This window comes from Vitis vinifera, chromosome 5 (assembly GCF_030704535.1).
Source record: "Vitis vinifera cultivar Pinot Noir 40024 chromosome 5, ASM3070453v1".
Lineage (NCBI taxonomy): Eukaryota > Viridiplantae > Streptophyta > Magnoliopsida > Vitales > Vitaceae > Vitis > Vitis vinifera.
In genome coordinates this window covers 5,889,812-5,917,279 of record NC_081809.1, presented here as the reverse complement: position 1 = coordinate 5,917,279, position 27,468 = coordinate 5,889,812, and the positions used below count along the sequence as shown (strand labels likewise).

At 36.0% G+C, this 27,468-nt stretch overlaps 4 protein-coding genes across 6 annotated transcripts; 2 read left to right on the top strand and 2 right to left on the bottom strand.

The window, feature by feature from the left end:
* Positions 1 to 4,731: 4,731 nt before the first annotated feature.
* LOC104879259 (EPIDERMAL PATTERNING FACTOR-like protein 5) lies at positions 4,732 to 5,664 on the top strand. The gene has a single exon (XM_010651655.3). It carries the CDS (start codon positions 4,865 to 4,867, stop codon positions 5,300 to 5,302), a length of 438 nt encoding a protein of 145 aa, XP_010649957.1. The 5' UTR covers positions 4,732 to 4,864; the 3' UTR covers positions 5,303 to 5,664.
* Positions 5,665 to 10,419: 4,755 nt separating this feature from the next.
* Positions 10,420 to 12,929, bottom strand: LOC100252835 (chlorophyllase-2). Its single transcript, XM_002279249.5, has 2 exons — positions 12,563 to 12,929; positions 10,420 to 11,340 (listed from the first exon to the last, which is right to left on the bottom strand). Exons 1-2 carry the CDS (start codon positions 12,854 to 12,856, stop codon positions 10,666 to 10,668), a joined length of 969 nt encoding a protein of 322 aa, XP_002279285.1. The 5' UTR covers positions 12,857 to 12,929; the 3' UTR covers positions 10,420 to 10,665.
* A 3,721-nt stretch (positions 12,930 to 16,650) lies between these two features.
* On the top strand, positions 16,651 to 18,122 carry LOC100251154 (protein LIFEGUARD 4). The gene is made up of 4 exons (XM_002283268.5): positions 16,651 to 16,910; positions 17,002 to 17,115; positions 17,508 to 17,665; positions 17,759 to 18,122. Exons 1-4 carry the CDS (start codon positions 16,661 to 16,663, stop codon positions 17,963 to 17,965), a joined length of 729 nt encoding a protein of 242 aa, XP_002283304.2. The 5' UTR covers positions 16,651 to 16,660; the 3' UTR covers positions 17,966 to 18,122.
* Positions 18,123 to 21,701: 3,579 nt separating this feature from the next.
* Positions 21,702 to 25,473, bottom strand: LOC100256307 (VAN3-binding protein). 3 transcript variants are annotated; one of them, XM_002283252.5, is made up of 7 exons: positions 25,089 to 25,473; positions 24,314 to 24,439; positions 23,199 to 23,604; positions 22,870 to 23,097; positions 22,729 to 22,778; positions 22,269 to 22,326; positions 21,702 to 22,113 (listed from the first exon to the last, which is right to left on the bottom strand). In XM_002283252.5, exons 1-7 carry the CDS (start codon positions 25,389 to 25,391, stop codon positions 21,899 to 21,901), a joined length of 1,386 nt encoding a protein of 461 aa, XP_002283288.1. In that variant the 5' UTR covers positions 25,392 to 25,473; the 3' UTR covers positions 21,702 to 21,898. The 3 variants fall into 3 exon arrangements, with proteins under 3 accessions (XP_002283288.1, XP_010649956.1, XP_019075822.1); XM_010651654.3 differs by having other exon boundaries at positions 24,314 to 24,436; XM_019220277.2 differs by lacking the exon at positions 25,089 to 25,473 and adding an exon at positions 24,535 to 25,012 and having other exon boundaries at positions 24,314 to 24,436.
* Positions 25,474 to 27,468: the final 1,995 nt, after the last annotated feature.

Genomic DNA, 27,468 nt, shown 5'->3' with positions numbered 1-27,468 from the left:
GAATTAGAGTAACCAAGTCAATGAAAACAAAGAGAATGAGCTCACCTAGAGATTTAATTTGCACTTTCATTAAACCTAGTTTGATCGTTACAATTCAAAAATTGGTAATCTCATTTGTTTGAAAGCACTTAAGTGCAACAAATCAATTAAGCTTTCTTGATCCATTAGAATTCATTTAACATCAAAGTTTGTCACAAGAAGAGTGAGGGTTAAGGCATCCTAGTATTGCATGCTAATTGCATTAAGTCTGTCACTAAAAGATTATTAGGTTGTCAGTTAGCTTTAGGCTACTTAGGACAAAGGAATATTGAAGATGACAAATATGCTCAACTTTATGAGCTTGATGGAGTAAACTCTTGAAACACGATTTGAAGTCTAATCTTGATTAGCAGGCTCCTCAAGAACCACATTAATCGCTTGCCTCAACTGTTTGCTCTTAAATAAAGCTTGCATGGCAATTGAATATAACATTGGTTGGTTCAAGGCATGAGACTCCTTAACATAGTGTTTTTGCTTGAAACATTTTTTCCACATAAAATTGCAAGTTGTAGCATTGCTCCATGTCCATAATATTTGAGAAATTTACATTTACAAATCTTATCTCTTCAATATGATCCCCATGCATAGGCTGATGCTATAGGAAGTCTTCTCGTGATTGCAAGGTTGGAAGTAATTTGAGTATGAAAAGTTTAAGGTTGTAAATTGTCATTTTCCGTAGGGCACCCAACTTACATAAGGGCAACTGCCTAATAGACTATGCAGACAATAACCCATATAGTTGTTTAGGCACCAAATGAGCTAAAGTGATGACCTATTAGGATGCAGTGCAAAAGTCATCCTCCTACATAGTATATTTGCTTACTCTCTTACAAAGATCATCCATCATGGATGGTGGGACAAGTGAAATTGATTTAAAGAATGACAAATTAGGCAACATAGCTTCCTTAATGACCTATATAACAATGTCCACCTTTAAATGATCTAAATGCATGACAACATTCTTAAATTTATTTCTTAAAACAATGAATTACGAGTTTGTTTGGTGATAATACTAAAAAGTGTTTTTAATCTTTATAAGACTTGAAATTTTTTATTTTTTAAATATTAAATAGTTTTAAAACGTTTTTCAAAATTACTATCAAACACACTCTATCTCTCTTTGAACCATTTTGACATGGAACAAGCTATCTATACTTTGTCAATATTAAATAAAACACAAGTAATGCATAAAAGGCCTTAAATAATAATGGAAAACTAAAATAAAACTCGTAAGTTTTGAAATCAAGCCAAAACAATGTCCTGCAGAATAGAAAAACTATACACAAGAGAGGATGGTCTCCAATTTCCAACATCATCACTTACTTGAAATGCACCGAGTGTTCAAAGTGGTCAGGAGACTTATCATACATATTGAACTTCAATATGATGAAATGTTGTGTGGCCTCATGCTGCAAAATATGCTAAGAAAATAGCATAGAAGTCATATCAACAAGTATTCGGAAAGTCGGGCAAACAAAGGGTAAAAATAAGACACTGATCACTGGAAAGCATTAAAATATAGATTGAAATGCATTAGCTTGACAGTGACCCAAGAAGAAAGAACGGCGAAATGTTGTGAGGCCAAAATATGCTAAGAAATTGGCATAGAAGTCATATCAACAAGAATTCAAAAGGTTGGGCCAATAAAAGGCAGGAATAAAGCATTAAGTACTATAAAAACATCAAAATATGGATTGAAATGTCTTAACCTAACAATGGCATGAGAAAAATAATAAGAGGGCTCATACTTGAAGCTTCCAAATGGGTATTATGCACATGACATGGTCGGCTAGAAAGGAAATGACATTTAGTCACAACAATCATGAAATGGGGCGAAGATGGAGGGAATGCACTGTATATATTGATAACTATTTTAATATGAATTGCTAAAAGGAGGTATTGGTTATACTTGCTATCATAAACGGCATTCAAATCCATTTATAAAATTCAGATGTGACCTAAACCTGACTCAAAACTTAAGGGGAATGGTATCATAGTTGAACTCGTACTTTATTTGTGACTTTCAAGTTTCAAACCTAATAACATAAATGGTGGGTCAGATTTTTGAGTCGGGAATGAAAGGCAACGGATGTCCTTCTCATAGTGACATAGTCCCATGCCCAAATTAAAACACCTACATTCAGATGCTGTCTGTTTTTACCGGCAAAACTCGTACCTGCCTACGATTTATATCCGTGCCATGTTGTCCCAAAATTCAATGTACACACATCCTTTTTCTTGCTTAAACAATATTAGTAATTTTAGCCCTAAATTATTATTATTATTATTTTTAAAAAGGTTATAATATAGTAGTTGTCCATTAGGTCCAACAAGAGAATCCAAATGAAAAATGGAGACACCACAAAATTTTTGTGTAATAATGGGTTTTGACTTACTAATATGAAAATATATGAAAAAAATAATCTCAGAATTTTTAAATCAATATTATATTTTTTTATTTAAAACTAATTTAAAATGCATGTATTTTTTAATGAGTCATCTAATTATTCTAAAAAATATCATTTTTATTGTCATGTCATCAATATTAATTGACAATTAGACTCTTCCAAGTAAATATTTTTCTTCTTTTTAGATTTATTATTAATATTATTATTATTATTTGAGATTTTTTTTCCTTATAGAAACAAACACCTCTTAGGGACAATTGAGCTTTAATTTTTTTCTTCATGAACAAATTTCTTATAGTAAAAGTGAGGTAATTTGAAAATTGTGAACATTAAAATATTGAAAAAAAAAATCTCAAATAATAAAATAATAATAATAATAATAATAAATAAAAGATAAATGAAAACATTTACTATTGATGTTGATGACATGATAAGTAAAATGGATATTTTGGAGAATAATTAAATGACTTATTAAAAAGTGTACGTATTTCAAGTGAAAATGACATTTTACGAAATAATTAGGCTAACTTATTAAAAAATGCATATATTTCAAATTATTTTAAATAAATAAAAATAATACTTATTTAAAATTTTTTAAGTTCATTCTTCCATATATTTTCATACTTGTGAATCAAAATCCATTTTTCCCTTTTTAATATTCAAGTGGGTTTGAATTAAGGTTTTTTTTAACTCAAACTAAATTTGAATAAGTTATCCCAAGATTTAAACTTGAACTTGAATAAATATTTTGACAATTAATATTTATAATTTATATATTATGGTATATAATACTATTCATTTTTTTTAGACTTTTTTTAAAAAAAATATTAAATTATAATTACATCATACACTTTTTCACCCATCTAAATATATAAATTTAATTTTACTTTTTTCTTTTGTTATTAACATTAAATAAATTTTCTCATTTTTTATTTAAATTTTGATATAAAATATTAAAAAATACAAATCAATAAATCTTATAAATAATTTGGGATTAGGTTTTCATCATGATGTCGAGTTGGATTAGATTTGGATTAATTGTTTTTTAATTCGAGTAGCTTTTAAGTTTGGTACCAATTCAATAAAACCATCGAAATTGTAACCCAAATTTTGATATGGTGTTATGTAACACATTTACCAAGAAGAAAAAAACAACCAGCAAAGTTAAAAAACCAATAGGAAATAAGGTACATTATTAAAGAAAGAAGAAAGAATAAAGCAAATAATAAAAGGTAGTTAATCTCCAATTCCAAAAATTCCATTCCCAGAACATGTATGGAACCAAAGAAAGTAAAGGACCCCAACCACCCTTCAAACCCCACCCCGATTCATACAAATGCCTACCCTTTCCCCACCTGGTTGGTATCCTGTTTAGGAGCCACACAAACCAGGCCTGGCCCAACCAGCTCCAGACCCCACGCACACGGCAGTCCCCGATATGGCTACTCCCCAGCCCCATCGATCCACGAGCCACCCTCCTCCCTCTAGGCCCGCACTCGCAGAAAGATCATGTGTGAGGGTGGGTTCATTTAATTCAACTCCCTCTCTATTTACCCTTCCCTCACGATTATATACATTAATAGGGAACAATACACTGCCACTCTTGTCTTCACATGCCCCCACCCCTCCAACAATTGAATAGCACGTCGTACTCATCGCCACCCGCTAAGCCCACCCCACCTCGGATCCCCAAGGCCCTGACCCGGTTTAGAGTTTGTGTGCGTGAGAGAGAGAGAGAGGGGGAGGGAGAAAGTGCCTCAATAATGAGCGGTGGTGGGGTTTCTCTCACCTTGACTCAGATGTTCGTCCCGTACGAGACAGGACCCTCATTCTCCCACACGTACGCAACCACACGGCCACTGTTCTGTTACTGCACCCCTCCCATCTTCTCCAATCCATAGGTATCTCTTTACCACCATGCCTCCTCATCTTTCCCACCCTTTTCTCTATTTTTACACTTACGCCCTTTTCCACTTTCCACCCTTCCCCTATGATCCTATCTATCCTCTAGCCCTCACCCTTTGTTTTTTATTTAACCATGGGATGGGGCCAAAGGTGAAGATGAAGGTGAAGCTGAATTATACGTTGAATTGTGGAGTGGCATTTTAGTAATAGGGGGATTCTAACAGGACTGCATTGTCCGGGGTGAAAAATCAGTATCAATCAGGGATTGTTTCAAGGGACCCACCACACACTCTATTGCCAAAACATAAAACAAATGTTCTTCACCCGAGTTATATATATATATATATATATATATATTTTCTGGGTCTAGTATGTATGAGTTTGACTTGGACTCACACGCTCACACGCAACTGCAATAATAGCGCACCACCTTCTCAATCTTCGCCTTCAGCTTTTAATCTACTTGCCCTCTCTCGCCCCTCTCTACTAACCGGCGCAGCTTCACCTCGGCGATGGGCGTAGTACGCCGCCGCCGCCACTACCACCGCCACCACCGTCTGTTGACTGCTCTGGCTTTTCTTTTATTCGCCTCTGCGTCGGCTGTAAGTCTTGCCCCACCTCGCCATCGCGGTAAGAACCCAAAGACCCACCAAACCCACTTGACTCAGTCTCGCTTCTTCCCTCATGGCTTTCCAGGGACTGGTGGTTTAGTGGGGCAGGAGAGAGAGGAGAGGAAAAGAGGAAGTGGGTCGGTGGCCTTTGAGCGAGTTCTGACTCAGAAGAGACTTGGAGGGCCAGGATCGTCGCCGCCGACGTGTAGATCCAAGTGCGGAAGGTGCGCGCCTTGCAAGGCGGTGCACGTGCCGATTCAACCTGGTTTCAGCATCCCTCTCGAGTACTACCCTGAAGCTTGGCGCTGCAAATGCGGCAACAAGCTTTTCATGCCCTGAAAAGAAACAAAGAATTAACCACATTCCCTAAAAACAACCCATCAATCTCTTTCTTCTTTATAGTACTCTTCTCTTCATCTACATTGCTTCTCTCTCTCTCTGTTTATATTTATTTTCTCCTTTTTTCCTGTGAGAGACAGACAACTTTGGGAATGTAATATTTAGCTGCTGAGAATATCGAGAGAGTGCTCTCTCACACACACTCTCTCTTCGTTTCTGCATTTTCCTTCCCTTTTTTTGTCTTTTTTTTTCTTTATGACTTGCATTTATGCAAGTATATTATGAGACAGATTCGTAGTAAAGGCTGTAATTAATACCGCCTCTTCAGCAACAATGAAGCTCTAATGTTGATATCTCCTTCCTTTTTCTTTCTACACGGATTGCTGACCCAACTGAGTAAGAAAATTCAGTTCTTTTCATCATGGTTTTTATGAGAAAAAGTAGAATATAAATATATACATGTGCAAAGCTGATAGTATTTGTTGATATGAAGCTGATAATGATCTGCAAATGGAATTATATTCTTAATATTTCTTAGTTTGGGCTGATGTACTGACCATGAAAAGCCTTTATCGTCTCTCTCCTCTCTCTATCTCTATCTCTGTCCCTCTGAGAATAGTAGCGTGGAGATGGTGGCAGTAGCAGGTGGGAAATGAGGTTCAGAAGATCTCAACATGCATGTGAATGAAAGATGGGGTTCCATTCTATAATCAGAATTGGTCATTGGAAACTTTGGTGGAGAGAAGTTGAAAAGAGAGCAAGGATGGGACATGGGGTTCTGGTTTTGCTTCGTTCTCTGCAATTGCTTGTTGTTTTCTAATTTCTACTCCTTCCCTTCTCCCCTTTACATCTTTTCCACTGTGCACAGGATACGGCGAATTCATGTACCCAAAAGCTTCATTTTATTCCTATTCCAAATATGCCCTTATGTCCCTCTTGGGTGCTGAATTTTTGGGTAGCTTTGGATGGGGTGGAATGTCAAAGATATGTTGGCCCTCAGGAATCAAATTTCAAATTTAGGGCTCTTATGCTCCCCTTGTCTTGTTCGGTTTCGCTTTCAAATAATATGCACTTGTCTCAAATAGTCTCAACAATAATCCGGGGTACCAAATTCATATCCAGCTTCTTCATATACATTTGGGTACCCGGTGGAGTAAAGAACTCATCAATTAATGCAGTGGTATTATCACAATGCTGTAGGACTTTTGTAAACAAACAAACAAACAAAATGTATTCCTTATTTTTATATACCATTTTTCTTTTCTACTTTGAATGTCATCTCTTTCATACCTTTCGAAAAGGGAAATAGTCTCCAGGTTGCACTGTCTACTGTCACTCTCATTGATTCTAGTTGGAAAGAAAGTGGTACTCAGGCTGCTGGTTTTAAAACCTAATGCAACAAATTTCATAAATCTAGAAAGCATGTGGAGCCTAATACTTTTTCAGGACCGTAATGCAATAAATATGTTTTAGAAAATCACCGATCGAGGGCCTCTCCGCTCCGGTAATGATCTTAGAAAATGTTTTTAGTTTAAAAAGTACTTTAAAATAAAATATTTTCTTAAAAGGTTCTAGATTGTGATTCTAACCATTTCCATATTTTTTTTAAAAAAAAGTAACTCATTTTTTACTGTCCACTACCATTTCAAATATTTACAAGTTTTAAAATAGATGCTTATTTTTATAAGAAAATAATGATGATATTTTTATCCAAATAAGACCCAAAAAAGGTAGGAGGTGAAATTTCAAAAATTAGATTTTAAAAACCCTTTTAATCAAATAACCCAAAAATAACTAAGTGTTTAATAAATTCTAAAAAATACTTTTAAATTTTGAAAAATTACTTATACTATTAAAAATTCGCTTATAATGTTTTCTCCGCTTGACTTGTGATTTTTCTAAAAACACTTTTAGGAAAAATGCTTTCACTAAAAATAACACTATTGAACATACTCCAAATATTTTATTTTTTAAAATGTTATGAGTGATTTTTTAATTTTTAGAAATGTTTTTTACACTTTATTTGATTTTTTTTAAAAAATATAAGTAGATTTTAAAAGCATTGTCAAACTTACGGTTACAATCAAATATTCAAGTCATCATAATTTTTTTATATGTTTTATTAAAGAGCTAAGATATCTCTTAATGAAATTTTAATAGTTAAAAATATTAAATTTATAATCAAATTTATAAATATTTTATAAATTTGTATAAGATATGTATAAAAACCATACTTTTAATGTATTAAAAATATGTTTAATAGTGATTCTAATAAAGTCATCATATATGCCATAACCGATATCATAGTACCATGCCCTAAGCCAAGATATGTGTCACATGTTATCGTTGATACCATAACGCGTGTTACGACCCTTATCGGCCACACCTTGAACCAAGATATATGACATGTGTCATCACTTGTGTCATCGTTTGTGTCATAATGTGTGTCACAGGCCCATGAAACTCTTCTAGTTTAAAAAATATTTTGAAAAAAAAAAAATAGGTGTTAGGACAAAATTTAGAAACATTTTTTAAATTTTGAAAAATTTAATTGTGATGTTAGAAAAATCGTATATAATATATATTTTTTTAAATATTTAACGTGATTCTTTTAAAAGTACTTTTGGAAAAAACAGCAAATCCTTCAACAAACACAGTCTAGGTTATTAATTAAAATTGCATACAAAACATTTAATAGTACAATTACTTTATATGGTTAGCATAATCACAATGGTATAGAATCTGCAAAGAGGTGGAAATCTGGAAAAGTCAACACGCCTATCAGTACTAATTAGTTTGAAGGCAGTGTGTCTTCTTTTCCACTTGTGTTTAGTTAATTAATTTTCAAAAATCAAAAAATCATTCCTAGGATCTGGATTAGGTGAGACAGGCAGTGAAGAAGATGAGATGGCAGGGCCTGTGAGCCTGTGAGCCTGTGACTCTTCAATGAATATATATATTCAAACAAAAAAGGGAGTAAGTCAGTCTTGCCCACTCCTCCCTCTCCCCGTCCCCCCCTCCCCCCCCCCCCTCAACCCCGCCCTCAGTAACTTTGGCTTTGCTCATGAAGGAAAATAATAAGAATAACAATAAAGATAACGTGCAGATTGAAGTGATATTTGATTTGACAGTGTTGTTGGTGTTGCCGGTGAACTAGGTGGTATAGGGTTTGGTCCGCTTCGCTCACATCTATCAAAAATTTAGTGCGGTCATGTCAATTTCTCAACCCTCTATTATCTTTAGCCTTTAATTTGCTTGTTTGGTATGGCTTTTGCAGTACATCTTTGTTACTTTCACCTCCTGTCTCAATACATTGTAATCTAGAGGATTTGCCTTCCAACCCAAATGAATTATTTGGATCAAATTGCGGTCGCTCTACTAGAAATCCTTGCAGTACAAATTAAGTCTGTATTTTTACAAAGAGAATTCCTTAACTTGGAAGGGGAGTTTAACATAATTATTATTTTTTATATAAAAAAACCCCTTTTCTAATTTAAAATTGTACTTTATATTTAATTATATTTTTCTACCATTAACGTTATCTCTTTAAAATAATGACTTCGTCTTCCACCTCAATTGGTGATGTTTGTTTCATGTAAAAAATATGTGTTCAACTTTTTTTGGTTCACTTTGGGTCTAATACTATTTATCCTAACTAATATAAATATTTTTCACTTTGAGCTGGCTACATTAATAATTTTAAACCATGCTTATATAAATAAAATTAAAATATGTTTGGTAATGATTTTATAAAACGTTTTTAATATTTTTAATACTTAAAAAATATTATCAAAAAAATTACATTTAAATATTAAAAAGATAAAAAATATTTCTTTATAGCATCCAACCTTGTAGATATTTTTCGTTTTAGGTTTAAAGAAGTTTTCACAGTTTTAAAACGCATCTACAAGATTAAAAGAAATTCATACTTATATAATGTTATATTTTTTTCTCATATTCAATATAGAACATCACAAATACCTTTTATGCAAACATAATGACTTCTTTATGTCTCCCAGAATTGTGAAGTCAAACAAACAAATATATCTTATAAAATCAAACAAACCCTCATATCAAAATCGAATCTAATACCATTTATAATGATCAACACTCAATTATATAGATATTATTCACTCTAAATTTAAAGAGACTATCGTGGCTTTAAAACCACTAAAAACTTTTCTAATTGACATGAGATTTCACAGTGCAATAAGAATATTTACAAACTTGTTGGAAAAATGTTATTTGTTTTCAAGATGCCAATTCAAGTTGGACGTATTCAAATTAAATGACACCCTTCTTGGCTATGAGAAATGGATAACCAGAAAAAATAAGAGTGGGGTTGGATTGGGCAGGGAGGAATCTATTATGAGAGATTGAAGTCCAATATTCTTTGCCATCTTAGATATAATGTTGGGGATGGGTCTGAGGGACTGTTCAAAAGTATTCACTATTTGAACAGGGTCTCTTCAGAGACTTACAGTAAATTGGGAAAAATGCTTCCCACACAGTACTTCAGTACATCTTATAAAGTAGGACCATTCTTTTCAAAGTGTTGTATGGCTGCCCCAAATTTCAAAATTCGAGATGGAAAACAAAAATAATAATAATAATAATTGCTTGATGGGCCGACAGATGCGCGTACCTTTTCTTTGCATTATCTTCATCTCTCTTGCTATTTTCCCCAAAGAGTTTTCAATTTCAAAAGATTTGTATTGTGAAAAAGAAACGTACTGCTTTGGGAGGATGGGTCATGGGTGTTCGGGATATGAACAACATTTTTTTCTCTTTCCGTGAAAACATTCCTGTAAATGAGGATGGCTTGATCTTAACAAACCAAAGAGAGAAAGGACATCAAGAGTGACTCTTGAAATTATGCACTAATTTAGATACTGATCACTGTTAGACACATAAATTTATGTTGGTGATCAAGTATATAAATTCAACATGACAGTAGCAAAAACAAACAAACAAAAATTTCAGAACAAACACTTGAAAAGAAATGATGTCAGGATTGGCAATAGACAACCAAGTGGAACATTTACCATTGCTAGTCACAGGTGAAAGTGAAACCAGGAGCTCAACCATGAGCCTGGCCATCAATGGTCTAATAAAAATTTTCACCAAACACGGCATTATCATATTTCCAGTCAACCAAGCATCCAAACAGAGTCTATTTGCCCTGGCATTAGGGGAACACCAATGATTTCATAGAAGTTGTGGCTAATCTTGGCATTAAGATATTGCCTGTGAAGCAGGCATCCAAATAAAGTTGGATCTTGCCTTGGAATTAGGGGAACAACTTTGGACATTCATAACATACTAGAAAAATACCCACTATTGAAATCGAAACATTTAAAATTTCACACGAGAAACTCAACATTTTGAAGCTCCACTGGTGCAGTAGCATGCCCATCTCTAATGGAGATTAGACTGCTGTTATCGCCTTCCAAATAAGCTTTCATAAATGCAATCACAATGCCTCCAACAAACCTCCTCATGGGTTCTCTAGACTTCCCATTTCTACACAAACAATGTGTAGCTTTCCCTCTAATTCCATTAGTCTCATCGTCTAGCATGTCAAGATGGCCATAGTCCTTGGCAAGAAAATAACAAGCTGGTTCACGGCATTCTTTAAAGAAGTCCTCATGGTTTACGCCCTTGGGGGCACAAGGAGGGAACAGAGGGTTCCTTTTCACTTCACCCAAACCCGAACCAATTACCATTACTGCCATGTCTAGATCAAATGAATGAGGAACATAGGTGAGTACCGGTGGAGGGGTTTGTTTCCCTTTGTCCATTCCATCCACCGGGTCTATGCCTATCAAGGCTGAAAATTTCAGAGAAGTGGATGCTTTTCTCAGTGCTAGAGCAAAAGCAGTTTTGCCTCCACGACTATGGCCGGCAAGTCCTAGTTTGCTTAAATTTGGCCGAACATGGGGAGGAAGTAAGTCATGGAGTCCTTTGGATAACCAATTTGTTACAGCAGCTGCGGAGTTGATCTCTTCGCTTGAATCTGGTCCAGCCACAGTGTATAACTGTTGAATGAAAACAAGAAATAAGCTACACCCCAAACACAAAATACAAAATAGTACTAGTTCTCCTTCCCTCATATCTGAGTTTGCATTTTGGGGAGGAGTTCACAATCAAAGCTACAACATGCTAAGAAGTCATCATACCCCCAAGAGTATACAATCAAAGTCATGCACTAGGCCATGGTAGAATGCTAATTTGCTTTGAAGTACTTAGAGAAAACAAAAAAATCGGTGGTCACATTGCTGCATCAGACTCCTAACTGCGACTTTGGCATGTGGCAAAGGCAGTAAACAAACCAATAGTTGCCAAATGAGACTAAAGATGATTTAGAAAGCCTATTCTTGTGTAAGCATGAACAAAGGTGTGATTCACTATTATGTATGGATAATGCAACAATATGTAATTTTTGGTTTTTGAATCTAAGAACAAGGAGGAATTGGAGCCAACATCTGCTTCTAGTGAGTGGAAAGAAGAATTATACCCAGCATGGGCTTCAACTAATGAACAACAAAACTAGAGTTTGTCTTGGGCTTTCAAATTCATATTCCAATCACTCCACTTTACATCATAAAAAATGCTGGGTATTCATTTTTTTGCTTTAAAGAGAACACTTGATAATTCATATGCTTTGTCTTTTTGGACAGGAAGGTTCGGTAAATTCCAAAATGGCTGTCATAGCAAGATGATGTGGCAGTGAACATATTGAAGGAGCCAAGGCTTCTGGTACAAGTTATTTCATTATTCAGACTTGGGAACTAAGGTCATCATAGGGACCATAACTTTTATGAGAAAGAAGAAAAGAAGAGATACTGGGAGGCTTCAAAACCAACTTAATACACCTATCAACAGTGTCAAAATTAATTGGAATCACCCTTTGTAGCTACATATCCCCATCGCTCAAAAGTCATACAAATTAAAGATTAATCCTAAGATCATATACATTCACTGGTCAATTTGTAAAAACATTCCAATTCGATAGTTGGATTGAACTGTAGACTCAATGTTGGGATAAGGCGCAATCCCAATTATTGGGGACAGCAACAGGGCATCCAGTTTCAGTTTTCCAGTACAATAATAGAGTACAAAAGTGGGGTGGGAACTGGGAAGTTTGGAAAGGCAATGACACAAAATCAGAGCTGTTCATTAGAAGAAACATGTAATCACAAGATTAACAACAGAAACCTCATGTTAAATCAACATCAGATACAAGAGCAAATCACTTACCTGAGGAGCAAGAACAATGAAACCATGAGAGGCTATGTGTTGGATGAGCTGGGAGTAGAAAGAGTTATAGAGAAGATAACCATGAAGGAGGAGCAGCAGCGGGAACTCCCCTGCTTCAGAGGGCGTAGCAATCAAGAGTTGCAGTGGAGGGGGAACAGGAAGAGATGACTTGGTGGTGCAAGTGCCTGGTTCAGCTCTTAGAAGCACTGTGATGTGCTTTCCAATCTCAAAAACATTTGTAGCAGTGGTGGAACATGTAGAAGAAGACATGACCCCAGTTAAGTGTGAAGCCATTTTTCTATCTTGTATCTATTCTAAAGAAATTATCTCTCCACATGTGTGGACCTCATGGCCTCACTTTATGGGGAGGCTAGTGGATTTTGTGTTGGCTAGATATTTAATGCTGTGCTGAAACTTCTGGTGGATGGGCCTTGCGTTCAGTTCTGGGGCCAAAAACTTTGAGTGAACTGGCATGGGCTAAATATTAAATGCCGATACGGAGCTACTCAGGTTTTCCACTGGTTGGATGGGTTGAGTGAGTTGAGTTTTGGGTTGGACCACAGCCCTTTTCAGCAACATGACTTCCCTTCCAAGCCACTTATCATGGCTTCTTGGAACTCCTCCATCATAGCCATGAATCAGTGATGAGCCCAAGAATCTTTTCCTTAATGAATTTATCAAGCCCCTTCACCAAGCTACTTTGAATCTCGAGTTCATTGGCTGCCTCTTCCCCTCTAGCAGAGAGAGTGGTATCAAATTCACAAGGGCCTTACGCAACATACATCTCAATTTGGGAAACCCGCATTTGCAGTGCCTCTATGACACCACAACCAACCATCTTTTCTCTACAAATAGGCTCTGATATCAACTGTGAAACGCATGAAATTTGCCCTTAAATTTTTGGAGTCGTGCAAAGCTGAGAAACCCTCTAAGTCAACATTTTTCAGTCCTCATGAGATGTACAAGTAATAGCATACAACACACAATGTATAGAAAAAAAAAAATAGCGAAGGCCTTCTCTAAACATGGTCCCACAACTTTCTTTCATGAGTTCATGTTGAAAAGGACCGGAATGGCATACTTCATGGAAGCATTACCTCTATTGTTCATGTGGAACATGTACCGCAAATAATTTTAATTCAAGAATATATAGATAAAATCATTCATACAAAGGTATACAAGGTTTTCACTATAGAGATTATTATAGAAAATTAAAACAAATACAAGTATTGTATTCTTAAAACATCTCATGTTTTCTCACTCTTTATATCTACACCTTGAATCATGGGTTCCCATTATATTAGATGTCTCTCATTCTTTCTTACATTTCTATCTACCTTATATATTTTTTACAAATACATCTCTATCTCATGACCTTTTCCTAACAATATTTATGGAGATATTCCTAACATATTTATTTATTTTATAACAAAATTTAATATTACAATAATAAATCAATTTAAAAAATATTTTATATAATATTCTTTATAAAAAAAGAATCTTTACTAATTAGGAATTTGGAATATTTTTTAACAATCTCTACCTTGTACCAAATTTCATTAAATCAATCTTCCATCTCTCCATGACACAAGCTTTCTGTATCATATCCTCATGAGATAACAACTCACTTTCAACTAAAACTACTTTTGTAATCCTTTTGTTTGCTCGATTTTTTTTGGCTCTTTCAGAGATCTTCATCTTAGACTCTAATATTAGTTTGTTGTGCATGCAAAAGTTTGGCTATAAACAATGTTAATTTAAGAATATAAAGATAAAATAATTTACACAAAGGTATACAAAATTTTAATATAATTTGGTCAACCATGACTACATTGATCCACAAACAAGAGAGAATATTTCTATCATATCATAAAGAATATTCCAGAGAATAGAAACAAATACAACTGCTGTATTTCTGAAACATCTTATATTTCCCAACTCTTATATCTACATCCTAAATCACGAGCCTCTTACTCCATTGAGTGTCTCTCATTTTTCCTCGTATCTTTATCCATCTCATAGAGTCTTTTTAAGCACATCTTAATTTTTTCTGACCTAAAATCCTAACAACCCTTATTCTATAAGAGAATTTAATATTGCTATTATAAATCAACTTAGAAAGTATTTTATACAATATTCTTTATATAAAATAAAAAAACTTTACTAATTAGGAATTTGAAACACTTTCCAACAACATCTACCCATATTTTAGAAATCAACCCACTAAGCCCATCTAAATTCAGGTAGTGGTTCATCTTATGGTTTCAATTATTTCTATTTGCCACAATAGTTGCATTGTTTGCATGTACTAATGCCACCTTTATCATACTCATAGCTGTCTTAGTCATGCCACTGTCTTAGGTTTTGTTGCACATTCATGTTATCTGCCTCATCTTTGTAGAGATTTGCTTAGCTTGTGTCATGTGTTTAGAAAGCATCTCAATGTTGCATGGGTTTCCTCAAATGTCACATTTATATGCCAATAGTTGCCATGCTCTTAAGGGTTAACGATCTTTACTTTGTCTTGCACCAATGCTCAATGTTGTACTATGTTGAGCTCATGTGTGACAAGCACTCTCTTGGCCCACGTCTTTGTTGTAATATTGCCTATATATGCTAAGTTGTTTTGTTAGTCATGACTTTTTATTGTATTTTTGGCTCATTCATGTTAACCTTGTTAATTTCTTCCATCCAAGGAATGTCTAACTTATGTCATATTTCATAGTTGTACCCCATGATACTACACCCATGGGTGCAACCACACTCATGGCATTGCACCAATATGTGTATGCTAATAAGGCATCACATCTTACTATTCATGTCCGAGACTCTATATCCTACCTTTAGAGTGGTATAGTCGTATCATCCATGTTCTATCACCACCCTTAAAAAGAATTACCGGCCCCTTCCTCTCTTCTCTTGCCCCTCCTTAAAAGAGATTTTTAATCATTTATTATTCTTACATGAAGAGATATCATAAGTGTTTCCAAAGACATAATGGATTTTCTTTAATCATATAGAATTTGGAAAAATATTCCACCACTTGGAACTACTTCTCAAGGCATCTTCTTTGAAGAAAAATCTCAACTCAACAAAGTCTCACACTTAATCAAGCTCCCCATGTGGTGACTTGCAAGTGCATGACTGCGTGATACTACCCTCAAGTCACCACCTACCACTTTGGCACATATGTCCTTGAACCAACATACCGCTTAGCCTCACAAGCATTCTTGCTGGTCATGTTATCTTTAACATGGCATGTCGTCCCATATGTCACAGGCACTCATGGGTTCAAAATGTCATCACATGAAGCCTTGGTCCTACATCAATATAGCCAATATACTAATAGCTAAAAAAAAATTTCCAAAATGATAAATGGAATTTTGGGTCAAAATGGGTCATCCATCAAACAAAATGTAGGTTATGAGTGAAAGTACTATTTAAAGTATCCATTTTTATTCTTTATTTTAAAAATAAGATTTGTTTAAAAATTAAAAACCATAGTTTCAAATATGATTTCTAGATATATAAAGTCATAATTTCAAAATGTGATTCCTACATTTGTACTAAAGCCCGCATTATGAAGCCGTCACTTCTAAAAATTTTAAAACTAATAAAAAAAATACTTGTACCTCATGAATGTTATTTTAGTGGGCATGAGGACGCTCAGAACTCAAACTAAAAGGCAAGTAAAAGACTTGATAGAGGACGTTGTGACTTCTTTCCTTACTTGCAGAAAGATTCACGCCTAAAATAAAGTCCCATCCTCTCAAATCCCTGCAACAAACTCGTCTCACCAACACCCGGAACGCCATCCAACCTCACAATCAAATAAATGCATGATCACTCTTCTACGCGTTTAGCCTCTAAATTTAGAAATTTCTCCTCTCTTTCCTAGAATCCGCCACCCATATATTCACACAACAAACCAAATCAAAATTTTACATCCATCGCTGAAATTTCACCTGAATTGAGGAAAGGGCGAGGAAAAGACTTTAAACCTTTTCCTCTCATCATCCTGTGTTAATCAGAATCTGACCCTTTTCTCAGTTCCACCAAATTCATCGTCTCTTCATAGTTTTCTGAATTCCGGCAACAATGTCGCCAAAGAGAAGCAAAGGTGATATTGAAACGGGGGGTGAAGGCCACCTCTACCCCATGATGCTTGAGAGCCCGCCGATGCGTTGGGCTTTCATTCGAAAGGTTTATGCCATATTGTCCATGCAACTGCTTCTGACCGTCGTGGTTGCCGCCATTGTCGTCGTAGTCGATCCAATATCAGACTTCATGGTCCACAACAGGGCCGGCCTAGGCCTCTACCTATTCATTGTGGTCCTTTCGTTGATACGTATGTATCACCTTGCATGCTTGCTTTCGATGTTCTTACAATTTTATTTGGGAAATGTTCTCATTTTTATTCCTTTTTGTGAACGATATAGTAATGTGTGCATTGGCGGCTTTTCACAAGCGTCATCCTGTGAATCTCATTCTTCTTGGGATGTTTACGCTCACCATGGCCTTCACCATGGGCTTGAGTTGTGCCTTCGTTAAAGGTAACAAAAACAAATGCTATAATCTTATCTTGGTTGTTTGAATCTTTATCTTCTCTGCGAAAAATTATTAAAGATTATATCTTTTTTACTTTTCGGAATGGATTTTTTATGATTTTTGTTCAAAATTCTAATCCCTTTCTTTCTTGTGCTGAAAAAAAATGATATCATCTAGTTTGGTTGCGTGTGTAGAAATCCCTTGGTATTTATACAAATGTGAGCCAAACCTTTTGTTTGGTTGCTGAGAAATGGTTGTTAGGCATTGTCAATGTTAGGGAATGGGTACCATGTTTGTCATTATTGAAAGTCATATCAAGCATTGGACATTGTTAAGAGTAAATAAATAAATAAAAAGCTTTGATGATGAATAATTTGTGGGGTTTTGCTACCAACAGGGAAGATTATTTTGGAGGCTGCAATTTTAACCAGTGTAGTGACCATTGGTCTGACCCTCTACACATTCTGGGCTGCAAAGAGAGGCCACGATTTCAGCTTTCTTGGGCCCTTTCTGTTTGCCTCCCTCCTGGTGCTCCTTGTTTTTAGCATGATTCAGGTTTGTGGGACTTTTTGAAGTTATTTTATTTGTTTTTTTCAATCCTTTTTAGCTCTCCTAAATTTGGAATTGGGAACCATTTTCAACAAACAGATGTTTTTCCCAATGGGAAAGTTGTCGACAATGATATTCGGGTGCTTGGGCGCCATCATATTCTCTGGATTCATCATATACGACACTGACAACATGATCAAGCGCTACGAATACGATGACTTCATCTGGGCTGCAGTTTCCCTTTACTTGGATATCCTCAATCTCTTCATTGCTCTCATTAATATCTTAACTGCTTCCGACAGCTAGAATCCTATTTTCTTCAATGTCTTTGCTTTGTATTGTATGTTCAGGGAGCTGGCCTATATCTGAGTCTGATTTATAACATGCATGCAAGCTCTTTGATTGCTCGTAGTTCCATGTACAGGCTTTCCAGATTTTTCACAGCTGGTACCAAGTACGAATAATGCCCTTTTCCTGTTTGCAAGAAGAGCAAATGTTAAGACTTTCGAAAGATTTTCAGATTTTGTGTTTCTTTGGCATGGTGCTGCAAATTACAGGACTGGCTGAGACTGTCCTTGAATTTTCACATGAGCATGCTATTGGATAAGTATGAGAAGCCATGGAATATTTTCAAAATTTTGAACCTATTTTGTGATGTGATTTAAAATGAGTTTTCTTTATTTAAATTTTTGTAACACTGTTTGTGTTGTTTCAATACAGTTTAAATCTGTTTTTAAAAATATATAACGTTATTTATGTTGTCTGAAAGCGGTTTTTAAAAACAAATGTGAAACTTACAAAAATAATTCAAATTTCATGTACTCACATAAAAAATAGTATGTACTATGCACTCATTGGTTAAAGGTAGTACTTAGGATATAATCATCAATCAAAGATAGTATCTAAAGATGATACCTATATCATTAAAATGTAGTAGTTGAATAATCAAATATAGTACATTTGACCAAAAAGTATATGAAATATTAATTATTTTTATATAATTGCTTAAAATTTGTATTTTATAAATTTAAGTTTTTATTTTATAATTTTTTTTATACGATCATATGGAAACACACTTTTTCTTAGTTAATTTTTAAAAAGAAAACCTAAATTTTTTTTAATGTTTTTATAACCTTATTGTAATATCCTTGGGTGTGCTCATTTTTATTTAAAAATCATAAAAAGCAAATATAGTTCTATCTCCATCAAGTAAAGCAAAAAAATTTCAAATATGATGTATTTCTAAATTACACCCTTTTTTTTTTTCGAATGTTCTTTAGTTTTTCTGAAGTTTTTTACTAAACAAATTCCCCATACTTGATTTAAGATTTGCAGTTTATTCATTCGAAAAACACTTGAAAATATATAACTTTATGAAAAGAAGAATCTTGTGACTTTATATATATATACCAAAATTATTGTTTTTATTCTTCAATTTAAAAGCAATTTTAAAAACTACTGCTTTATTTTCCTTCTGTTTTTAATGGAAAATGACTTGGAGAAAGGTTGGAGAGGAAAAGGGGGTAGTGGGCTTGATGGGATTTTGTATTGTCTTGTAAAAATGTTGAGCTTAACCGCCGCTCCCACCACAGACCAAAGGGGTAATGCTATATGAGTTTTGAAGAATGCATCAACACTAGTATCATAACATTTTGGTTTCAAAACCATTTCACAACAATCGCTCCTCTTGGTAGTTTCTTCACTCTAGGTGGATCAACAGAAAAATGTGTCCAGATATTTGTCCAAATAAACTTCTCTAATAGCTAAGTTAGCTTTAGGAAGTATTTTTTGTGGGGGCTCCCTTCCACATGTTCCTTTTCCAACCCGGACACCTTGACTGTCTAGTACAAGTATGCAAACCTTCCGGATCACGACAAGTTCCGTCTGGCACCAAACATAAGAAGGCTCTTTCCCCTACAGGGCCAGACGGCAAGGGGAGGTCGGACTCCCAAACATGTAGGACTGTCCAGTCAAATCATCAAGACCCACTGGCAGGCGTGATCATTCACACCTGACATGTGAATGATTGATGGGACATTTTCTAACCCTCAAGTTTATGTCAATTAATTACTGCACATAGCCCTAGACCATCAACAAGCTGAGGGGACAGGTAGACACACAATCTAAGCTCATGGCACGTCAGTTGATGGTACCTACTAGCCACCCAAAATTGTGATGATTGTCCAACCGCCTACAGGACAATCATCATTACAGAAGAAACTTAAAGTGCTTAGTTAGTACTATAGTGGCATTCTCATCGATACTATATAAACCCTCTAAAAAACACAAATAAGGTACGCATATAAACGCTAATTCACTCTCTCCCACTAAACAGTATGAGTTATTCTTGTCTGACTTAAATTTCGGAGGGATATGCTTGGACCACCTATCCGAACATCATTTTGTGCAGAAAAGGAATCCACCCAGCTTCATTATTGTTAGACGGTCCTCGGAGAGACACAAAGAAGGGAGGAAGGTTGTCAGACTTCCATAAAACATGACGAATCTGACTCCAATTGGCTTAGAATATTTTTGATATAAAGTTCTTGTACTAACTAGATTACGTATCTTTCTCTTGATGGGGTTGTTCTCAAGGAAATCTCGTTACATTACTCTTGTCCTTATGATTTTCATTTATTGCAATTTTAATATGCAAGGTTGAATTACCGTTAGTAACTATCAATTATTTATGACATGCAAATCAATCATGTAACGGTTGTTTGAATTGCGCAAAATACGTAACCATTCTATTTTATAGCATCTAGCCACCCATTCATATGCCTTTTGGATAACAAATCCCGGTCGGGTGTCATGCTGATCGGATGGACCACTTGGGTGCGGCTACCCGGATGATCACTGGTCTTGGTGCCCACAGTTTTCACAGGTTATGTTCTTCCCACATGAAGCTGCCATCACCATAATCTTATCAATGAGATACTCGTAAGTCTATTTTCATCATTACCAACACCTTTACTCACTTTCGCTCTTCTTCCTACACATTCCACCACTAAAAATACGGCAACTTGAAATTGCACAAAGCTGTTGGTGCCACAGTGCAACGATCACTAGAAGATTTTTCTTATCATGACTTGGGTTGATTAAAGATGCCTGCCAGAGTCCTTAAACGTGACAAATATCATGAAAAATTGCCCCAACTGATGAATGCTGTATGGAACTACATAAATTTCAGGAATTCGTTCAGTGATTGCTAGTGTAAAGGCGTTTCTCAAGCTGTAAGGCTGAGGAGGTCGACCAAAAGAACAGACACCTTGCGCCATACTTTCACCATCTAATTGTAACATCCATGGGACCTTAGGAACATAAAGGGCATCTAATTCTAACATCCATGGGACCTTAGGTACATAAAGGGGTGTAATTTGAACGGATTGATCTGACTCAACCTAATGTTTGGACTGGGTAGAACAATTATTTTCAACTCGAACTTAATTTGGACAGGGTCGAGGTTCAAACAGATTGATCTGACTCAACCTAATGTTTGGACTGGGTAGAACAATTATTTTCAACTCTTGGGTTAGGTTTTTTAACTCAAAACTTAATATGGGCAGAGTCAGGGTTCAAACAACTAGAGCATAACCCGAATTTGATTTAATTTCTATGTCATTCAATACATTCATTTGTGGAGAAGGGTCTGATCTTAGTATACAAAATTCAAAAAATTCCAGAAGCTCTTCATTTAATTAATCCAAACAATAATTTATTATATATAAAGTGCAAAGATTACAGATCAAGACAATTAGCGTTTCCACCTAATCAAAATGTTAAAGTAAGCCTAAAAATCTAGTAAAGGCAAAAAAAACACTCACATGAATCAACAAAGCACATAGGATTGGGCATGTCTTTATCTTCTGTATTATTCTTTCTCAAAATGGGATTCCTTTCTTCTCTTTTGACTGCCCCAGTCCAAGATACTCCTTTTCTTTCCCCAGCAGAGAAGCTTGAGACACATGGTGGTGTCCTTGCTTTGCGATCCACAACACTTTACTTTTCCAGTTCAAAATTAAGAACAAAATCCATGAACATATTCTCATCAAAATTAAAGAAACCCATTTGGATAACTTATCTTTAATTTCTGCTTTATACAGTAGAAACCCAAAAAACAAAAGAAAAAACACTGCCCCACCAAATTATACAACATCTGGTAAGTTCAAAGCGCCAGAAAACCTTTCCCCAATGTTTTTATCCAGTTTGTACCCCACTCATTTCTTCGCTTGAGAAATCTCAAACTCTATGTCTGTTGTTTCTTTCTCCAGCAACGGTGAGGAGCCGGGAAACACCGTGAGTCCATATATCATACTCCCTCTGGTTCCTGCACTCAAACTCTATAACTCCCCGCTGTATCGTCTTCAGTCCGAAGTATCGCCGGTGCTCCCCGCCCTCCAGTAGGTGGCGGCCAGGCCAAGCTGGCATATCTTTACAGACCTCCAACACCACGTCTGCAAATTCAAAAGAGAGGTATTAAAGATGATCCCTTTAGATCTTTTCCCTCTTTATGGCCAATTCCTTTCTCTAATCCCCAAATGGAAGAATAAGAGACCCACACCTCCATTTCCGTTCACATTATGAGAGAAAGACAAAAGTAATCACTTACTCTTTTTCTTTTTTGTGATGGTCCCAGCGACATGTCTGCTCTTCATCTTAAGCATCACCTGCACAAAAAGCCAGTTTTAAAAATTAAAGACTGCAATCAAAAGAATACCCGATTTGTTTGCTTTAGAAATTTAGCTTCCTGTCCTTTACATTGTGACAACAAAAACAAAACAAACTTCAGCTATTTGCATTTCACTTTTGACTTCCTGCACCATGCTTTGTGGAAATTCTGAATCCACCCAGATCAAATACCAAGCTTTAAAAGTGGACCCAGACCCAGAACTTTATCTTCATGGTTATGGCGTTTACAGAGCAAGGAATATCATAATTGCAGGAACAGAGGATATCAGTGCAATCCAATAAAAGAAAGCAAAGTGAATGCACCAAAAGTAAACCCGAACAATTTGATCAAAATCAAAATGATCATTAGCTTGAATTAGAAGAATTCAAATACTACTCACCTGACCCATTCTGTTGATGTAAACTGAGACAACTTTCCAATGAAGATCGCCTGCATTATTAACCATAACACACATGTATGAGAATTATGATTGTGAGAGGGAATTATACAAGTAATTCAGAATTAGATAAAATGATTATACCTTTTCGGGTGCGTTTGAGAAGTTCACAGCCTCTAGCAAGTAATTCTCTGCTGCAGATTCCTAGGAAGTTTTCTTCAGCAACGAGCTCACCACTGTAACTACTGTTAGAATTACCATTGCTGCCGTTGCCACCACCAATTCCCATCCCCTTATCCACCGGAATTACTGCTGCTATATTCCAAACTTCCTTTAACGCCCTTGCCTTCAATGTGGCTGCCCCCCGAAGAGCTGCAGCCCCAACAAGGGCACTTCCGTCAGTCAACAAACTAACTGCCCAATTTTTTGAAAGCGACATGGTCATGGAAGCTTATTTTATTTTTAAATTCTACCTGTGGCTGCGGCGGCCGTCAAGGTCATGATATCGCCGGCGGATCGGACATTGACGGCGGATCCGACAACCGAAGCGAGGTGTTCGCGCTCGGCGCCCATTGCCTCGGCCGCCTCCACGCACTGGGCAGCGACGAGAGTGGCGGCGGAGGCGACCGCCATGTCGGTCTTCGCCATCTGCTCGTCCTTTCCGGCTCCGGAGGAGGCAGCTGTGGCGGCTGCTATTGCGGCGATGGCAGCCGCCACTCCGGCGACAGAAACAGTGGCGTGGAGCTGGGCATTCTGGGCTCTAGTCTCCTCTTTCTTCTTCTCTTTGCGGTCCTTGAGCCATCTGCCGACGGTCTTGCCAGTGGTGGCTGCGGTGGCTGGTCTGTACTGGGTATTAACAGGGTTGTTGGAGCGGCAAAACTGCATTGAAGAATGTGTGTTGGTCATTGATGAAGCCAGGAGTGTGTCCTATTAGAATTAATGGATGTGATTAAAGCCTTAACAATTTCCAAATTGTACGGCCAGCTAACGCATCTTTGTTTCTTTGGTTCGTTAATTACGAGGGCGCAGAGTAGGTTTCTGCGCCCCGTGCGCACTCTAGCTCGCGGCGCATTTTGGGAAGAGCAGAGACTTCAGTCTCACTGATTTATGAAACCCTAAGGGGTCAAGCGTGGTACTACCGTAATTAGAAAATAAAAATGAGGCGAATCTTAAAGGGATTTGCAGTGACCATCCCGCCTTCCTGAGCTATCACAGGGAGTAGAGGAAGAAGGAACATTATGATTCTATCAAGCTGTGGAAGATTGGTCCATCGAAACCCAAGTCTTTGCTTCTTCCACTCTGGTACGAGTACAAGACAGTGACCATTTGGAGGAATAGGAAAAATGGGTGGTGGAAGTAGAGTTTCTCCAAGTTTCGATTCAGGGGTGGTGTAGCTTTTGCATTGGAGAAAGCGAAGCAACACTCATACTCTGTGGGGTGGGGTGCAATTAAAGGACGTTGGTTAGAGAGAAAGCTGAGATAATGCGCTCCTCCCCTTTTCCTGACTCACCCAAACGCCTGTTGGGAAATTCAACTTGGGTGTGAGATGCCGGCGGTGGCCGGAGGAAAAAGGGTGGTCAACACAAACCTTGAGATCGTCGATTTCAGAGGGAGAGACTGGGGGGCTGTCCGTTAAGGAGCCACAACTCTGAGTTCCGTTGAGGGGGCCACTGCTGTGTGAGAGACGGCCTGAAGTGCGCGGGGACACCTCCTGCTGTAACAGAGATGAAGAGTGTTAATGATGGAATGGAATGGTGATGATTAGCGCGAAGGATTTGTGGGTGAGTGTGATTATAATAATCATATTACTTGAAAACTGAGGACCCAATTCCAAATAAAGAAGAGGAAAATGAAAGCATGTAGGAGCAAAATTGCTGCAGAAGAAATCATAATAATGGAGAGTATCACATCACATCCCTCTGTTAGTTTCAGTGATATCCAGTGTTTTTCTCATAAAATTGGCAGTTCAGAATATGGATGAAGATAAAAGACAAGATCCAAGTTGGGGGAGATTGTAGTGAATTTGACTCTTTAGAGTCGGCTTCAAGCGCAAACAGAAAGAAGAAAACCAAAGTGGAAAACAACAATTCAAGCAAGAATACAAAGTTAGACAACAAAACAAAACTAGAATCCATTGGAAGTTCGACTCCGCCTATTCCAGAAAATAAATAAATAAAATATTTTTATAAAAAAAGAAAAAAGCGGGGGGAAATCTCACAAGCCAGAAGCTAATCCAAGGAAAGGGAAAAAAAAAAAGAGAGAGAGAGAGCGAGAGGGAAACTGCTGAGAAAGAACAAAGTTGTTTCAGTCCCAATGGCAACCATTCACGTTGTGTCCACACATGATCCATGATATCAACTCACCGACTGTGACATTATACGTTCCATAACGAGTTGGGAGGTCTCGGAAGATGCAAAGGAAAATGGGTTCCCAGAAATAGCCGCCTCCTCCACCTCTCCGGCGATGTCCTCCGGTATGGCAAAGCCGCCGCCGCCACTCAACGTCTTGGAAAGCGCTTGCATCTGAGTAGGAGCCAGAGCCTTAGAAACTTCCAAAGCCGACACGCTCCAGGAGCGAGAGAGAAATTCCATGGGCTCACGAGGGGTCTCCGGCGGCCGAAAAAGGCCGGTATCCGATTTCCAAGGATCGCCGACGGTTTTGTCCATGGGGGGTTGGTGCGCAGGTTAAATTTTTGGGTAGGGGTCGCCGCTTTATAGAGGAAGACAAGAGGGAGTGACACCAGGCAGCTGATTTGTCAGTGTTGCTGGGCATTTATTATAGTCTTATTAAACAACACCAACAATAATAATAAATTTTCTAAAAATGAAAATAAAAAAATAGTAAATAAAACAATAGTTAATAGTTATAATTCATGGCGACACCATTTAGAAATCCGAACTAAAGAGGAAGTTACGCCACACGCGCTGCTGCAGATAGAGTTGGTTTTGAAATCCTACAAAAGTACAATCCAAGGAATAAGCTTCCCTTCCATTTCCCACCTTTACCCTCTCTCACTATAGTTTATTATTATTAATTCCACGTAGATTATTGCCACCTCATTTATTTATGTTACCTTCTCACTTCAACCTATCTTTTTACCATTTACTATAACAGCTCATCATAGTTAATATGCTTTGTTTGTTTGTGAATATGAGAAATTAAGTCCTCACCAGCTATACTTCTTATTTTTATTCCAAAAATAAAAAATAAAAAAAATAAAAAAATGTTCCAAAATACAACATGAAAAACCCTACTCATCCTCTAAATGGTTTGGTACTCTATCACACCAATATGGGAGGCCAAGTTGAAGCTAGGCCTTAGACCTGACCAACATTGTCCCATCCAATAATTAATTACATTTTTATTTATTGACTTAATTAAATTATGTCATATAAAATGATATGGAAAAGACAAATGGAACTTTTAAATTTTCTTTTACATCCTTTCACTTATCAGCATTTAAATCTTCCGAATATTGGGGGGTGGGAAGAAACAAAAAGTGAAAAATAGAAGATAAATGTCCAGCTGGGTAGGTGCATTTATGATTTTATACGCTTTCTATGTTCTTTAAATAAAGGATGTTTCTATGGAAACATGGACAAAAAGGAGAGCCTAAATAAAATAGGTTGCCCTGACATTAAAATTTCACATGAATTGCCTTTTCAAATAAGATGGGCGGTCTAAATTGTTCATACAATTGCATAAAAATAAATGAACCTAAATATGGACACTATTCAAATTCATAACCATTAGAAAATTTATTTATTCAATTTTATAAAAAATAAATGATTTTTTATAAGGTGACAATTATGTCCTCACATTTTATCCAAATATTTGTATATGTTTATAATTTAATTGATTTATTTATTTAAAAATAAATTTAAAATGAGTCAAATATAAGTTAAATGAATTAAAAATACAAATAGATTAATAGTAAGATTATTAAATGGGTTAATTCGAATTAAATTTGTGTCTTTACTACAAAATTACCAATTATTAAATGAGTTATACCAGTTTATATGATTTTGATTCAAACTCATTTATACTCAACTCAAATATACAAAAAACATATTGGATTTGTATCATGTATCATATCAAACTTTTCTATCCTTATCTATGACACATGATTTCTCATTTCCTCTCCTAGTTGGATAACCCTTTTATAGGGTCGGGCAATGATACCTAGTATATTTTCAATGGGAATGCAATGATAATTTTTGTTTCAAAATTTTAATATTTAAATTAATATGGATTCAAGTTATGGAAATAAGAACATATATATTTTTTTTAGATTTTTTGTTTTTAAAATTAAAAAATATTGAGCATATTTATTATGAAGTTATTTGAAAATGGCAAAATATTTAAATTTCTAAATTGTGGAAGTAATATGTAAACATTTTATGTATGGGATTTGTTTTCAAGAAATGTTGTCAAAGCAATTTCTATATGTGTGTCACTACATTTAATTTCTAAGAGTGCCCTATGAAAAGTTATTTTTTACTGGGTGCATTTACTTTTTAAAAACAAATAATGTTCTCACCTTCGATGTAAAATAATTTTTTTGAGCATTTTGGAGCAAAGATGTGTTTTTTGTATGTTTGAAAAAAAAAATTACAAATTAATTCATAGTACCGAAATGATTTTCAAAATAGTATATCTCAGCCACCAAGGTATTCATTCATGTGACTTAATTTTTTAAGTTTTTTTAGAGTATTAGACTATAATTAGTAATTATAGTTTTAA

Bases quoted from the DNA above. Each gene is read 5' to 3' on its own strand.
- LOC100256307 (XM_002283252.5), bottom strand. From the start codon at position 25,391: ATGGACAAAACCGTCGGCGATCCTTGGAAATCGGATACCGGCCTTTTT. The intron at 23,605-24,313 runs GTTTGTGTTGAC...TCTTCAATGCAG, and splicing joins CTGAAATCGACGATCTCAAG to TTTTGCCGCTCCAACAACCC. The intron at 23,098-23,198 runs GTAGAATTTAAA...TTGGGGCTGCAG, and splicing joins GACGGCCGCCGCAGCCACAG to CTCTTCGGGGGGCAGCCACA.
- LOC100252835 (XM_002279249.5), bottom strand. From the start codon at position 12,856: ATGGCTTCACACTTAACTGGGGTCATGTCTTCTTCTACATGTTCCACC. The intron at 11,341-12,562 runs GTAAGTGATTTG...TTCATTCAACAG, and splicing joins TCATTGTTCTTGCTCCTCAG to TTATACACTGTGGCTGGACC.
- LOC100251154 (XM_002283268.5), top strand. From the start codon at position 16,661: ATGTCGCCAAAGAGAAGCAAAGGTGATATTGAAACGGGGGGTGAAGGC. The intron at 16,911-17,001 runs GTATGTATCACC...TGAACGATATAG, and splicing joins TGTGGTCCTTTCGTTGATAC to TAATGTGTGCATTGGCGGCT. The intron at 17,116-17,507 runs GTAACAAAAACA...TGCTACCAACAG, and splicing joins GAGTTGTGCCTTCGTTAAAG to GGAAGATTATTTTGGAGGCT.
- LOC104879259 (XM_010651655.3), top strand. From the start codon at position 4,865: ATGGGCGTAGTACGCCGCCGCCGCCACTACCACCGCCACCACCGTCTG.